Consider the following 14,671-nt stretch of genomic DNA (forward strand, 5'->3'; position numbering starts at 1 on the left):
GACCCCATCTTTCCCACATGCATGAAGTCTGCTTTGTAGTGACATTCATGAAGCTCCCTGCTGTGGCTGAAACACTGGAGTCCTGCTATTTAGAATGAATGATTATTCCAGTGGTTGAAGTGTTTTCACAAAGGAGACCAGGCAGCAAGGCACTTCTTCCTTTCCTACACCACACTAGGACAGAAAACCCTTATTTGAGCCTATGATGGCATTCTCACAGCCTATACCTGGAGACAGTCTTAGCAGTGAGAAAAAGCCACTTCTGAAGAATGAAGGCAATTTATTCACTGCATGAAATTCTCTTTAAAAACCCAARCATTCCTGCTGCTTTCTGAATAGAACAGGCAAACAAATAAACAATTTTTTAAAAGAAATTCAGTATAAATCAACATTTGATCAGATTTTAGGAAGGTAAATCCAAAACTTAACCCCAGAGCCTCTCTCTGCTAAGTGATGATCTCATCCTGCTAGTGCCTAAACCAGGCATTGGCTCTTCCTTCCCCAGGGCTCCTGCTGTGTGCAGCTTGCTCCTGCTGCTCCTGCTGTTCCTGCTGCTGCTGCTGCTGCTGCTGCTGCTGCTGCTGCTGCTGGGCATTGTGCTGCTCAGCTCTGGCCCCCAGCTTCTGTCAAAGCACTGTGTGCTCCAGCACTGAGCCAGGGCACTGTGCCTGTGCTAGGGTGCCAGTTTTCAGACCATCTGACTCTCAGTGCTGGTGATGAACAGCTGGAAAAGATGCCCATTCCCTCTGTTTTGAGTGAGATGGTTCAGGGAGAAGCACACACATGGTACCCTGCATTTTGGATTGCAGTCTGGGCTCTGTCACCAAGTGTTGCAACGCTTCAGCTTTTTAATGGATTAAATTTCTGACTCATGGAGGAAAAGCAAAACTTGAACAAACACACAATTTGAAAGCTTCCAGGCTCAAGCTGAGACTGACTGCTGCATTAAGACAGTGAATGGTGAAATGGACTCTTACATGTTAAATAGAAACACAGTGAGCTACAGAAATGAGCTCRGCTCCCTTTGATCACGCTGCAGTAAACGTGACCTATCAAATGATTGCTAAAGAGCTTGAGGGGATCTTCAAAAGTTAGTCATGGTAAAATAGATGCTATAATTATATCCACTGATAAATTTTAGCAAAGCCAGCATATTTGCTGACARTGCTAGATACTTTGCCTGATGAAGATGTCTCTAGTTACAATGTACACTTAGTGTGCACAGCATCCATCCAAGCTTCCCCGATCCATTCAGCAGACAGGCGTTGCACTGACCTGAAAGGGCAACCCTCCAGTCTCYGTGATGAACTGAGCCTTCACCTCCTGTAAACTCTGCACAGAAGGGCTCACTGCACCTGATGTCACCAGCGGGCTCTGTCACTGACAGCCAAATCCCAGCGTCCTTCCCTTCCCACGTGCCATCCCCCAACCCCCCACACGAGCCAGCTGGAAAGCAGTGGCATTTCAGCACAGAGCCAGGGGGCAACTCTGAAGGGCAGACTGTCCAGGCTACCATAACCTGGTGAAAGCAGCCTGATCCTGTTTTCAGGGATACACGAAACATCAAAATTACCAGGAGCAAGATATTGATGAGCCAAGTGAACCCCTCCCAGCTCAGAATATTCTGTGATTCTGTGATATTTGACTACAGCCTGTTAACACAGAGTGAAAGCAAGTCTTCTTTGTCCTAACACTGGAGTATATTAACTCCTGAAAATTCAGCTAGGGATGGGTGAAACCACCTTTGTTCTCACTTAGTCATTCACATTACTCTATTCAAGACAAACAAAACTTAAATAATTAGCTATAAAACAAAGCTTTCAAAAATGTAACATCATACAGTTTCTGACTCTGTCAGCAATCAGAGTGCACAAATGAACAGGAACAAATCCTCTCCAGGTATAACAGCCCCCCTCTGCTGCTCAGGATGTCACATTCCCTCCTATATGGTTTCACATGTACCAAAGAACTAGCTTGGAACTGTACTAATAATGAAGGTACAATATACTGCAAAAGGAACAATTAAAATTATTTTTGTGTTTTACCATACCAGTAGAATTCCCAGAGACACATCAGTGCATCATTCTAATCCATTGTYCCATTGTTCCCACAGCCAGACAGAATTTCTTTTTCATTTTGTGCCTTGTGGTGCAGTTTAGTATAATGAGATTGTAACAGGTCTCAAATTCATTAAATTATGAAAGTGTTTCCCTTTTCTARCCCTTGCCCTTAGAGTATAATGGCATCATAACAGCATCTGGAGAGTGGAGCCAAGACCATTTTCTGTCACATCTCTGAGCTGATTTGCAGCACTCTGAGCTGAAAGGCTTCAGATGCCTTCATCACTAATTTCAGTAGGTAATCTATTGCAAGGTTTTACATCTCTCTTTAAGAATGGACTAGATTTGAGTTTCTAACGGACATTTAATTTCTACTCTGAAATGGAGCTGCATTGCCTCTTTCTGGCCTTTCTCCTACTTTGGCAAATCTCATAAAAGTTGCTGGGCATTTATTTATCTTTGCAGCACTCTCACTGACAACAGAGTTTTTACTACAAACAGAATACTTAYAGATAACATAGATTTATTGTATTTATTTTCCAAAACTTGCACATCTGAAGGASTTAATAGGTTAAACATTGGCATCTTATGGTGAGCACACGTCTTGTCTCGAGATGGTGGAAAATRAGCACATTAAAACACTTCTCAACCTCAAAAAAGAAATAACCTAATTATGGCAATAATGTTTTAAAATGAAGGAAATTCTTAGTTAAAATTTTTACTGAAAATGAGCTTAATTTTTCTATTGTYGGTACTTGTCTGCCAAAATTCCCATAAACATCTTTCTGTGTGTACAGTGTTTTAGAATAAAATAGCATCTTTGAAATGTTTGATGGCTTATGAATGAAAAGGTCATGAGAAAACCTAAGGGCTATGTGTTAATTTTAAAAATGAGAAAAAAATCATTACTCATTTAAAACACTAAGAAAATAGATTTCTTTTGTATTTTTTAAGTAATTTTCCATTCTTTTCTGATCTTTAAGTTTTGGGATTTTTTTATACATCATTAAGCTACCACCATTTTTTGTCATTTATAGCCCACAGCTATAAAATGCAGTTGTTTTTGTCCGATACAAGTTAAGCACATCAGGCTGGGTAAGTACTTGTGCTGGAGATGACTTCAACTCTACCGGTATTGGCACTGGCAATTCAGGAGGGAGCACTTTTCACTCCACTTTAACATGGAACTGATATCTCTACCTAATTTTATAGCATATTTTTGTGTTAGCACTGCCATGGTTTAGTGGTTGGTGAAAAGACTCACATATACCAAACTCATGCCTGTAAATGGATCCACATGATGGAATTGCCCTGCAAAAAGCTCCTGAAAAGACTGAGGTCTGAAGACATGATGTGTTGAGTGCTTCGGCATTTTTCAAGATGAAAGGTGCCATAGATATCCAATGTGCTCTTTCCCTTGTGTGCTTTGAGRAGCTTGAAATAAAAATGTCTTTCARTCACTRGACACTTCAACAKCCCTTAGCATAGAAATTGAAGCCCATAATGTATCAAATAATTTTACAGTATAACTAGCCACCAGTTTTGGACCACTACCTTCCTCTCACCATGAATGGACATTATAAGCATACCTAGACAAAAATATGTTAAACAGTTAAAGCTGTTTTAGTATCCYGTATTGGGAAAGTGTATACTCTTCAAACTACATAGTTAAACTGTACAAAATAGCAAAAGGAATTACAGCGTGTGTAATTATTTTTTAGTTTTGTAAGAGAGTATCAATCACAATGTTATCGTGACAACTCCATCCTGTAGCTAGGAGAATCGCCACTGCAATCAGTGGAGGGCATAAAGTGCAATTACAGGTAGGGTGTTGCTTCAGTGGAAGAAACGAGAGGAGCCTCAGCTAAGGCAGCCGAGGGCTGCTGCAGCAGGGAGGGATGCTGAGGCTGTGTGCGYTGGGTTCCCCGGCTGCACAGCTGCCACCGCAACCCCTTGCCCCGCATTCAGGGACGCTCCGGCCCTAACAGTGTCCGTGGCCGCAGTTCGGGTTAAAGCCCCGGGCACCGCGGGTACGTTCCGCCGCAGGGCCGGGCGGTGTCTGTGCTCCGGCTCRGCCCGATCGGGACACCCGCTCCACCGGCCCCGCGGTCAGGCGGCGGCAGAGCCCCGGGCGCGGCAGGGGGACCGCGGCTCGCCCTTCTCTCGGACGCGGCCGGAGCCGGCGGGCCCGCCGAGGAGCGATGGCCGAAAGCCGCGGCTCCCCGCTCGCCCTCCCGGCCCAGGGTCCCCCCGCCTCCCGGGCCGCGCTGTGACGGCGGCCGCCCCGCCCCGGCCNCGGCCCGCCCCACGGGTCTCCCCCCGCGCCTCGGCGGCGGAGCGGAGCGGAGCGGCCGCCGCCCCAGCCGCGGCGGAGTGAATGGGTTGCCATGGCAACTGAGTGAGGCAGGCAGCGAGGCCGTCGCGGCCCCAGCCGCCTCCGCTCCGCAGCGTGTGGGCGAGCAGGCAGCGGGCGGCCGCCGGGACAGCCGAGGGGACGCCGGGAGCGCAGCGGCAGGATGGAGGACGGCTTCTCCAGCTACAGCAGCCTCTACGACACCTCCTCGCTGCTCCAGTTCTGCAACGGTAAGGGCGGGGGCCGCCCCCGGCGAGGAGCGGGGTCCCGGCGCTCCGGCGGGGCGGAGGCGGAGGCCGGCGCGGGGAAGGCAGCGCCGGGAGCGGGCCTGGTCCAGCCTGCCGGCGGTGTCTCCACCGCCCAGGGCCCCCGGCTCCGCGGCGCAACTCGGGGAGAGGAGGAGGAGGAGGGAGGAAACTTCACCCCCTTCAGCCTCCCCCGTTATACGGCGGGAAACCTGCCAGCCTCGGGGCGCCTTTGCGAGCAACTTCTGCACCTCCTTCATGGGAAYATGCAGAGATACGTGTGCCTGTATGGATGGTGTAGATGTCTGTGTGCATCTTTCCCAAAGACGGATCCGGTAGCTCAAGCGATCACCCACCGCTGCGTGTCTCCGCTGAGCGTATGCCAACATACACACGCGYATATACGTATAAATGTATATATAAAAATACACATACATATAGATATGTATAAGCCATGTATTTATATCCATGTTAGGGCCGAGCTGTCCGTGACCCCGGGGGCGCAGTGGGACGCCGCGGCGGGGGCAGGTGTCCTTCAGCCCCCTGTCCGCCCCCGCTCCTAGAGCGCACCCGGTCCCTCTCTGCACCAGCGAAGGGCGGTGTTGGGGTGTGAGATGCCCGTGTGGAGTTACGGGAGTTGGCTTGCAGTTACTSATTTTTCTTTCTGCTGTTTTTTGAGGTAGGGGTTATTGGAGTGGTGGCGTCACCTGGGTGGCAGCATGGCAKGGGAGCTGCCAGGCTGCAGTGACGGGTCATTAAAAAGGAAGGAGGTGAGGAACTGCAAGTATCCTCACAGGCAGTATTGGAGATTGGCCTGCATAGTACTTGGGATTTTTCAACTAGCTGATGTTTCCCTTGCAGGGAAATAAATCAGCTGTTCTAAGTGTTACAGAGAGTTCTTAATGGTAAACTATAATCTCGAAAATGCCTTATTTTGATTTGAGTTACTGCTTTCTATTAGCAAAATTGTGAACATTCATAATCTTATATTTCATATTTGTGGGTCTCTTATTCCTCTGCATTTTAGTAGTGGTCTTGCTTTCTACTGCTGTCTGAACAGCTGGATTCATGTTCAYGTGAAATTGCTTCATGACATCAACTGCATCCGACATAGCTGCCTCTTCTCTTGGAAGATAAGAAGATGATAAATTTCATATTTTCTTTGTGGTGTGGCAAGAAAGGGACAGGTTTGCAGAAAACTCTGATATGTGTGGACCTGGAGATTATGGGGACAGTTTTTTCAGGGCATCAGTTGTGTGTGTGGGCTGTGCATTGTGCAGTGACGCCGTATTTTTGGAGCTCTTCAGGAGCAAAAACTATRACTATGTACGGGGGTTGTATGCTAATAGCAGATGCCTGTTTTGCCTAAACTTAATAAATATTTCATTGTAAGTGTTTTTAATAAGGAAACATACAGCAATGTATTTCAAGTTTATACTCTAATCCATTTGTAAGCAAGCTGTCTTCCTACCAAAATCCCTGGGCTTTGCTTCTACAGTGGTCATGATAGTAGCCTGCATGTGGGAGCAGAAGGAGCAGCATCACTTTCTGATTAGTTTGAAAAAGCAGAGCGGCTTATTTCTGAGGACTGTCCCTCATGTTGATTTAGTAACTCTGAGCATCTATTAAATTTGATGGAAATAAGCCATATGTATTTCTACTGTACATAGGTTTTAAAATCTTAGTTAATACTWAAGTATTATGTTCTAGATTGTGTTTCTGATGAAATCACTTGCTTAACTGTTCTCTCATTGTAGATAGTGACCTCAAGGGCTGTTGTAAGTTTGTATTGTTCTGTGCTTATAAAAGAAAGTCATTGAATTCAGAAGCTCTTCATTTTACGAGTGAGCATTTAGTGAGACTATACTAAATGAGATGAGGAATTAAAGATAATCAGGCCTTTAAGTACAGCTTTGAGGTGATCAGATATTTCACACATGACCCATGAGGAAGAAAATACAAATAGAGGATGCCTAGTATGGATTTTGAGATTAAAAATGGCAAAGAAAATTGCTGTACAGAAAAGTGGAAAGCTCTTGCAAGTATAATGGGCAGTAAAAGAAATTATGTGAAGTTGGGAGTGGGGCAGATGTATGGAAGAAACCAAATGAAGCAAGCAAGTGGTAGCGATATGAAAGACAATATGGTTTTCATATATGATAAAGTGAAATACAGAAATGGCTGGTAAGGGCTCAAAGTGATCATTGTTGTTTGCTGTAAGGGTTTCTGTTCTGGACAGGATTMATTTTAGTTGTACGAGAAAAGACATGATTGAAGTTTCTGGCACTCTCAAACAGAAGAAATGATAAAGAGACTACATGTATATATTGTTTCGAAAGATCAGGAGGCAAAGGCTGTGCTTCTGTAAATATATCTGTGGATAACTTATAGGGTAATGCTAAGGTCTAGCCTGGGCCAAGGATGGCTGCAGCTTCTCCCACTTCTCAAATCCATTGTCCTTGATTAGAGTGGGTGGGAGCCCAAGAGGGGATTGGGAGGGAGGGAGCAGTAGTGGGCAGGAGGCTGTGATGGGAATGAGGGAGCAGGATCTTGGCTGATGGAGGACCTGGTCTGGGAGAAGAAAGTTAACAGTAGAGCAAACTTGCCCCAAACTTTCCCCTTTCTTTCTAGAAAGGGCTCAGGGTTCAGGAGAAGAATTTGGGTCTTCACTCAGGCAGATTTAGCTTGCATGATTATTTAATAATGTCTTTACGGCTTGCAATGTGTAAAAAATAAGGTAAATGGAGAAGGAAGGGAGAGAAGAAAGAGGTGAGGAAAATATGTTAGTTTTGAGCTGCATGTCTAAAATCTAGGGCAGATATTTAGCGCAGCTAGTTCAAAGACACTTTCTTCTAACTCCATTTTACAGAACAGTAAAGGTAGAGTTGGCATTTGAGAAACACTGTGTTAATGAACACAAGTGTCAGTCTGAGATAACATCAAAGCAAGAAATACAAACTTCTGATGTGATTTTATGCAAGTTATTTCATTCTTGATGCCTTAGTTTCCTTGGTTGTAAACTCAGCAGAAAGTACGTGCCTGCTTTGGAGGAGTTTATGGTATGTATTGATTTGTTTGGTATCTCCCTATTCAGTTTCAGAGRACAGTCTTCAGATGCACAAAATGTTTTGCTAGTTGTTCTGCCTGTTCTGTTTGTTTATTTTTAAGAATGACACTAAAATAACTCCTCTTAATGCCCAAGGACAGTTCTCCACTTACATCTCACTTTCTAGGTAATGAAGAACTCTGTTGGCATATTTTTCATGTTGTGAAGTAAAGCTTAGATAATATTAGCTGTGCCTGGTTATAGCTTCCTTGGTATCGAAGTTACTTTCAGGTAGAAAGCCAGTATGTTTACCTGCAGTCAATCAGGTTGTTAGTCATTGCTGTTTAAGCTGAAGGTAAAAGTGGAARGATACTGATAAAGCATGATAGTGTTGAGGTTTTTGGCATCTGCTTAAAAACTGATGGAGAGAACCATACTGGATATGAAACTCTACCAAACAAAATAAGCACTGCCTGTAATTCCAATATGTATCTTGCCTCCAGTTGATTTAGTAAGCTGCAGGTKTGATCAGTAATGATTATAGACAGATTGGGAAGAAATGTAGGGTGTGGGCAGTTTTGTGGATCCTCTGACCACAAATCCCTATCTATTTATTCTCTATCTATTTACACTGCCTTCACCGCAGTAATTGCTGTGGGCAGAATTATCAGGTATGTGAAACGTAAAGGGTGAAATCTGGGATTCCTGAAAAATACCTCTATAGACTTAAAGATGGAAGTGAAAATTTATCTATGATTTCTTTGGAACTTGCAGCATCTTTTAAATGTCCTKTATGTGGCTAGTGGGAAAATCATAGCTGTCAAATGGCCATTCCTGCAACCACAGATGCCTTATTTGACAGAAAYTTCAACTTTAGAGTATCTGGGTAAAGCAGTAAAAAAAAAGTGTGAAACATTATTTCTTAATGAAATTGATATACTTGCCAAGGGATTCCATATTAATTACAGTTTTGTTTAACAGATTACCTGAAGTGTAATTGTTAGTAAAAAAAATTAGAGTTTGAGAAAAATTGAAATGGATACAAAATATGTTATCATTTATTTTTAAAAAAGGGCACAATTATACTGGGTTGGAAGGGACTCACAAGGATCATCGAGTCCACCTTTTAACCCTTCGCAGCACCATCACCAAGAGTCACACCATGTGCCAAGAGCATTGTCCGGATGCTTCTTGAGCTCTGTAGTCTTGGGGCTGTGATCTCTTCCTGGGGAGCTGTTCCAGTGCCCARCCACTCTCTGGGTGAAGAACCTTTTCTTATATCCAACCTAAACTTCCCTTGACACRACTTCTGGCTATGCCCTCTGGTCACTGCAGTGGTTGCTCCGTTGCTTCCTTGCTCACAAGGAAGTTGTGGACTGTAATGAGGTCTGCTCCATTCTCAGCCTGTTCTTCAGACTGAACAGACCAATAATTAAAAAAACAAACAAACAAACAAACAAACCTCTTATAAAGTAATGGTTTCTTTTTGCTCCCTCCTCCCAAAATCACCAAATAACAATATTAAGATTTTTGACAGGTAATAGCTTTGATAAGTATCAGCCACTCTTAAGTCAAGCAAAATAAATTGTGTGACTCAGTTTTTGTCAGTCTGTTTATGGTTTGAATCTTCTGCTTCTGTAATTCACCATTTTTGAAAATAAATTGAATGTAAGTACCTCTTGTCTCCAGCATCTACAAGCGAAGCAATGGAGGGTGACAAACAGGAAATCTGTATGGACAGTATTATTCTGGSAGTTGTCTCTTCTTTCCCATTTAACTGTTGCACTTCCTCTACTTAACCTTCCTAAACACAGCCAGTTACCCTCTTCCTACATCTGGACCAAAAGCACACAATATGGAATGGGTTAAGGAAGGAACAATGGTAAGTTGAGTCTTGTAGCTTTCAGGGCACTGATTCAAATCTGTCAARGAGTGGAAGAGACTGTAATTTGTTTTACTGTGATCCCTTCCTAGCAATAATGCAAAACAAAATTAGATTTAATTCAGTTCTCACTAAGCAGATTCATGCACTGTGTGTAGGAAAAGGTGTTGCAAGCATGTTCAAAAAGATGTTGCAAACATGTTAATAGCATTACTCATGTTGTTTTTCTCAGAAGTCCAGAACAACACAGTCAGAGAGACAAATCAAGCTTTCTCCTGTTTCATCTCTAGACCTCTTTTCTCCAGAGCAGCAGCATGTTTTGAACTCAGGAATGGAGGAGATAACCCCGTTGAAGCTTCTACCAGTTTTGTAGGACAGAAGATTTAATTACCTTCAACAGCATTGCTTAGACAGCATTTTCTTACTTTTTCTTTCTGTGAGATTTTTTTCTGGCTCTTACAGTCAAACTCTTAAATGCTGAATTAGACTACATTAAGTGTCAGTTTCATGCATTTTGGAGCTATACAGAATGTAAGTCAATTCTAGAATATTTTTTCTTCACTACTGGAGTAAAGGGGAGGGGTGGCATACAGAATAATTTTTTGTTGCTGCTATGTGCAGTAATTGAATGCAGAATAAATCAGTATGATATGAATTAAAAATAACTTGCTGCAATGGACACTTGCACAATATATATTGTTAGCCTATTAGAGCTCAAACTCTTATTACTAATAAGACTCTATATAAGTAAATTGAATTTTTTGCCCTTTAATTAGTTATTTATTTCCAAAACATGAATTATTWATGCTTGTTTTAATCATGAATGGTGTTAATTATAGTTATTGGAATTTAATTTTTTTCTCTTTTTTTCTTTTTTGAACTAAGCTGAAAARAAAGAAAATGTAGACCAGTCATGAGAGAATCCTCTAGTGATAGTCAAACCTCGACAGAGAATCTGTGTCAGTGTTAGCAATATGGAGAGACACTACAAGTATCAAGTATTTTATCATGAATAAAACAACATACAGAATTGCAAATTAAAGCATTGGGCTCTCAGCAGAAAAACATGCTTTATCTGATCTTCAAGGAGTTTTTAAAAAATTTGATAGTACTTTACAGAGCTGATAAAATATATGTTTTAAGATCTAATTAAGAATAGTAGATCTGGAATTGTTTTATTGAACCTTAAACCACATGCAAACAATTCAAATAAAGATTAAAATGATACTAAAAATACATTATTAAAAAGTGAATATATGTGAGGAGACAGTGAGAGACTGCACCAGTCAGTGACATACATTTTAATAGGTTTTATTCTGACTTCCCTTGTTTCTCCTTTCCTTAGAAATTTAAGATGAAGATTTTAAAGTTGATGCTGCTGTTCTTTTGTCAAGAGAAGTTTTGTGAAGCTGTAATGAAGAATCTGTCTTTTGATCTCTAAAATCTTGGGGATGATGTCAGAGAATAAGTAGGAAGGTTGCATGAACAGTATAATGACTCTGTTTTTTATTAGGTGCTTGCTTTTGCAAATGACACTAACTGGGCAACCATAAGGAGTGTTGAAAGCTCAGAGGGGTGCAAAAGGAGCTGTGGATGATGCTCTTCTTGCGTAAAACACAATTTAAAATGGTCTTCCATTACATAATTAAAATATGGAAGAAGCTCCCTGAGGTTTTTTAGGGAGATGGGGTGGGGATAATGATATGTTAACATGATTTCACTAAATTAATTCTTTGGAAAGTAATTAAGTGAGATTGTCCACACTCCATTACTTCCAAAGGGTAAAATCTGACATGGTCCATCATATTCTTGTCTTGCTTTGAAATGACTGATTATTGAATAAATATATTATATTCATTTGAAAAGTGGCATTGGAGATCTCTAGCACTGTTTTTAGGTATTGTGGAATGTAGAAACTAATCGCCTTTTTGGATTTAAAATCTGAAATAAACACTTCATTGTGATAAAAGCCATTTGCATTTTGTAACAGCATAGACCCTGTATTTGATTGGAAACTTACATCAGGTTCCTGAAAACAAGAAACAAGAATTGTTTTCTGGTTTTAACTTCTGTAATCTGTTGCAGGCCAATACATGAAGCATTGCCACTGGCTTGTAGTCATCTGAGAATTGAATCTGAACAGGAGCATAAGCCAAGCTTTGAAATGTGAAGTTCCTAAGATACGGAATACATGAACACATTTCAGTATGTAAATAGAGAAACAGTCTTTGTTTTAAGCTAGTAAAGGCAAATATTTTCAAATGAAAACTTAGTAAATARCCTTCTATTTAATGAAAACTAGATATTTCTATTTCTTACAACTGTATTGAAAAACACAGCAGACTGAAACAGCCTTTGACGTTTCCCAGTGCAGCTCCTGTATACCCAAGTGGACCTGACTGGGCACTGGTGTCTAGAATTTCCTTGAGGCTGTTGAAGGTTTTTGTACCCTGAAGTCAGGAGCATTAGAAGCAGCTCTTATTTAATTTTTTTCCTTCAGTGAAAAAAAGTCCCTCTGAAACCTGAGAAAAATCCTGACAGTCAGTTTCATATTTATTTTATGTTTACTAAAACCAATTACCATTTTGCTCTTTCCTCTGCCCTTCCCTATCCAGCATTTCACAAGCTGTTTTACACTGACCTGTTGCTGCCTAGAAAGCACCCTTCCATCTCCTCCATGGAGATGCTGCTTTAAAGAGCTTGTAGGATGTGGCAGGTGGGTCATTCTGTGCCTGRAGTAGGTGTGTCAGGGTGCAGTTGTTACCCGGCATGGTCCCAATGTCTGATGAATGGCACRGTGCTTCAGGGTGGCTTCTTGGAGGTGACAGAGGTCTGTGACCACTTGGGTGGTCCAGTGAGGCTGGCTGGGCCACAGGGGGCAATGAGGTCTTTATCTACACTGATAAAAACCTTACAGGCATTAGCATATCATGAGGCTCRGGCCAGTCTTTATTCAAACCAGTGTCTGCATTGCTGCCTTTTTTGCTTTGCATCTTTTTGCTTTACAGGCCAAAATTATAGGGCAGTGACAGCCAAGACTATGCTTGAATGATCTGAAAAATCAGGCCATCATTTTCAGGTTCCTAACTGTGAACCTAAACATTGAATTTTGAATTAAATTTTAAAATTGAATTTAAGGAGTTTCTGTCCATGTAAGATATGTGGCAGTGTCATAAAGCACATGTGCAATACCTCAGTGTGACACAGTAAATTATTACAGATATGATTTGGGGTAAGAAGCAAAATCCAGACACTGTGCAGGTGATAGAAATTTAATTGTGGACTTCAGTAGAACTGCAGTTTGAAATACTAGAAATGCTCATAGCAAAGTCCAGTTGAATCTAAAAAGTGAGGATACTTACAAATTTTGACTCTCATAGTAAAATATATATACAGTATTGTAATTTAGTGAACTCTGTATAATGCCATGCAGGGAAGGAAGTGTGAGGGTAGGTTTCTTCTTTTTCTCCCTTTAATGCTCGGCAGTGTGAGGTGGCTGCATTTCAGTTTGGAAATAAGTGATTTCCTCTGTTTTCAGAAGTTTTAATGAACTAATTAGGGGTCCTTTGGGACCAAATTTTTTATACATGCAATTTTTAAGTTATGCATTTATATGCTTTGCAAGGCTTGAGGCCTTTCTCTATTGAGAAATGAAAAAAGATCCATTTTTGAAATTTGAGGTTGTGATGTGTGGTCTGGTTGGGGTCAGCTACTGGTGGCATACAGATAAGCCTTTTCTTGACAGGGTACTGCAGGATCTTGCAGCTGAAGGGCTGGATACTTTAAAGATGTATATGTAAGATGCACTAGCTCTATAATGCTGCACTTTAGTACTATGTCCACATTAGCATGAACTGTGAGGCAAGAGGAAGAAATCTGTAAAGCAAAATAGTTTGTGATGAAGTCTGGGATATCCATGTGTCTCCACATTTACTGTAGGCTAATTCTAACTTAATGCTGTGTACCAAACACACCAGCACTGGAGCACTCCTGGTGTGCTGCTGGAGTGCACTTCCAAGGCTTGGAYTCTCTATGAACCAAAGAGGGCTGATGGGTGATGATCACTGCATAAGCRTCCTTTGGGTCCAAGCTGAAATATGTTTAGGGAGCTCTGGCARCTAAAGCCAAGGCAGCTGTATTGTCAACTGAGAGATGTTTTCTTTGCTCTCTAGTCTTWAACTGTCATTCATTCTGATTTGGGAAGTAATGTGGTCAGTACACCAACAGAGAGGTTGCTTACTTGATGTTCTGCTCTGATTTTCTTGAGGAGAGATTTTTCATGTCATGAACAAGGGGCCACAGGACTTGTGTTGGGCTTGAGCACTTCTGTAGATTTGCAGATTTTTGTAACAGTTTCTTTATCAGAGAGATCATTAGGAGTGTTGATAATATTCAGAACAAAAAGTTAAAAAMTCTGGACTTCTTTCTTTTGAATGAGTTTTAATGGCTCAGATTTGACTAAAATCAAGGCTTTACATTTACAACAGTTCTGCTTTACTGAAAGTTCTAAGCCCAAATCCATAGTGGATAAGTAATTTTTAAGGCAGAGGGAGGGGAGGGAATATGGATGTAGCAGTCTACCTATCCTTTTTATTATTTAATATCTCRGTATTTCCACCTCTGCTTTTAAAGCTGAATAAACAGGATACAAATAATAAGGGCTTTGGTTATGGGATCCCCTCCCCCCATTATTGTTGATTAGTATATGGTGAGTTTTGCTTAGATTGTTCTTGCTGCATTGGACAATCTGTTATTTGAAAGRCTTGGGATAAGCATATTATCTGTGCAAGCCTGGAAAAAAGTGGTTCTGACTATCACACCAGTAGTCTTTCAGAACAAATTTATAGCTGAATTACATTGTTAGTTATTTGAATGGTATTTCAGCTTTGTTTTATGACCTGGATGCTTGTTTTGGTTTTAGGAAAGAGTTAAATGACTGAGTCATGGGATTAAATGTTCCACTATGGATTTGAAAAATGGTTGCTGTTGTGTTAAGTGAATGCTTTATAACTAAAATTCATGGAAGTTGGAAAACACATTTGTAGGTATGGTCTCCCGAGGTCAATATATTTGTATCTACTCACT

The 14,671-nt window shown here is 41.5% G+C and overlaps 1 protein-coding gene across 8 annotated transcripts in view; it reads left to right on the forward strand.

The window, feature by feature from the left end:
- Window positions 1-14,671, forward strand: part of EML1 (EMAP like 1) — a 121,463-nt gene that overhangs the window by 36,723 nt on the left and 70,069 nt on the right. For 7 of the 8 annotated variants that reach the window (XM_057377639.1, XM_057377641.1, XM_057377640.1 and 4 more), the window contains exon 1: window positions 4,371-4,643. The exons of the other annotated variant lie outside the window; for it this stretch is intronic. In XM_057377639.1, the coding sequence (XP_057233622.1) occupies window positions 4,577-4,643 (67 nt within the window). In that variant the 5' untranslated portion in view covers window positions 4,371-4,576. Of the gene's footprint in view, window positions 1-4,370; window positions 4,644-14,671 lie in introns of those variants that run through there. 8 annotated transcript variants of the gene reach the window in all.

The sequence above is a fragment of the Malurus melanocephalus genome, unplaced genomic scaffold, assembly GCF_030028575.1.
Source record: "Malurus melanocephalus ecotype Western Australia unplaced genomic scaffold, MMel_1.1 scaffold_320, whole genome shotgun sequence".
NCBI lineage: Eukaryota > Metazoa > Chordata > Aves > Passeriformes > Maluridae > Malurus > Malurus melanocephalus.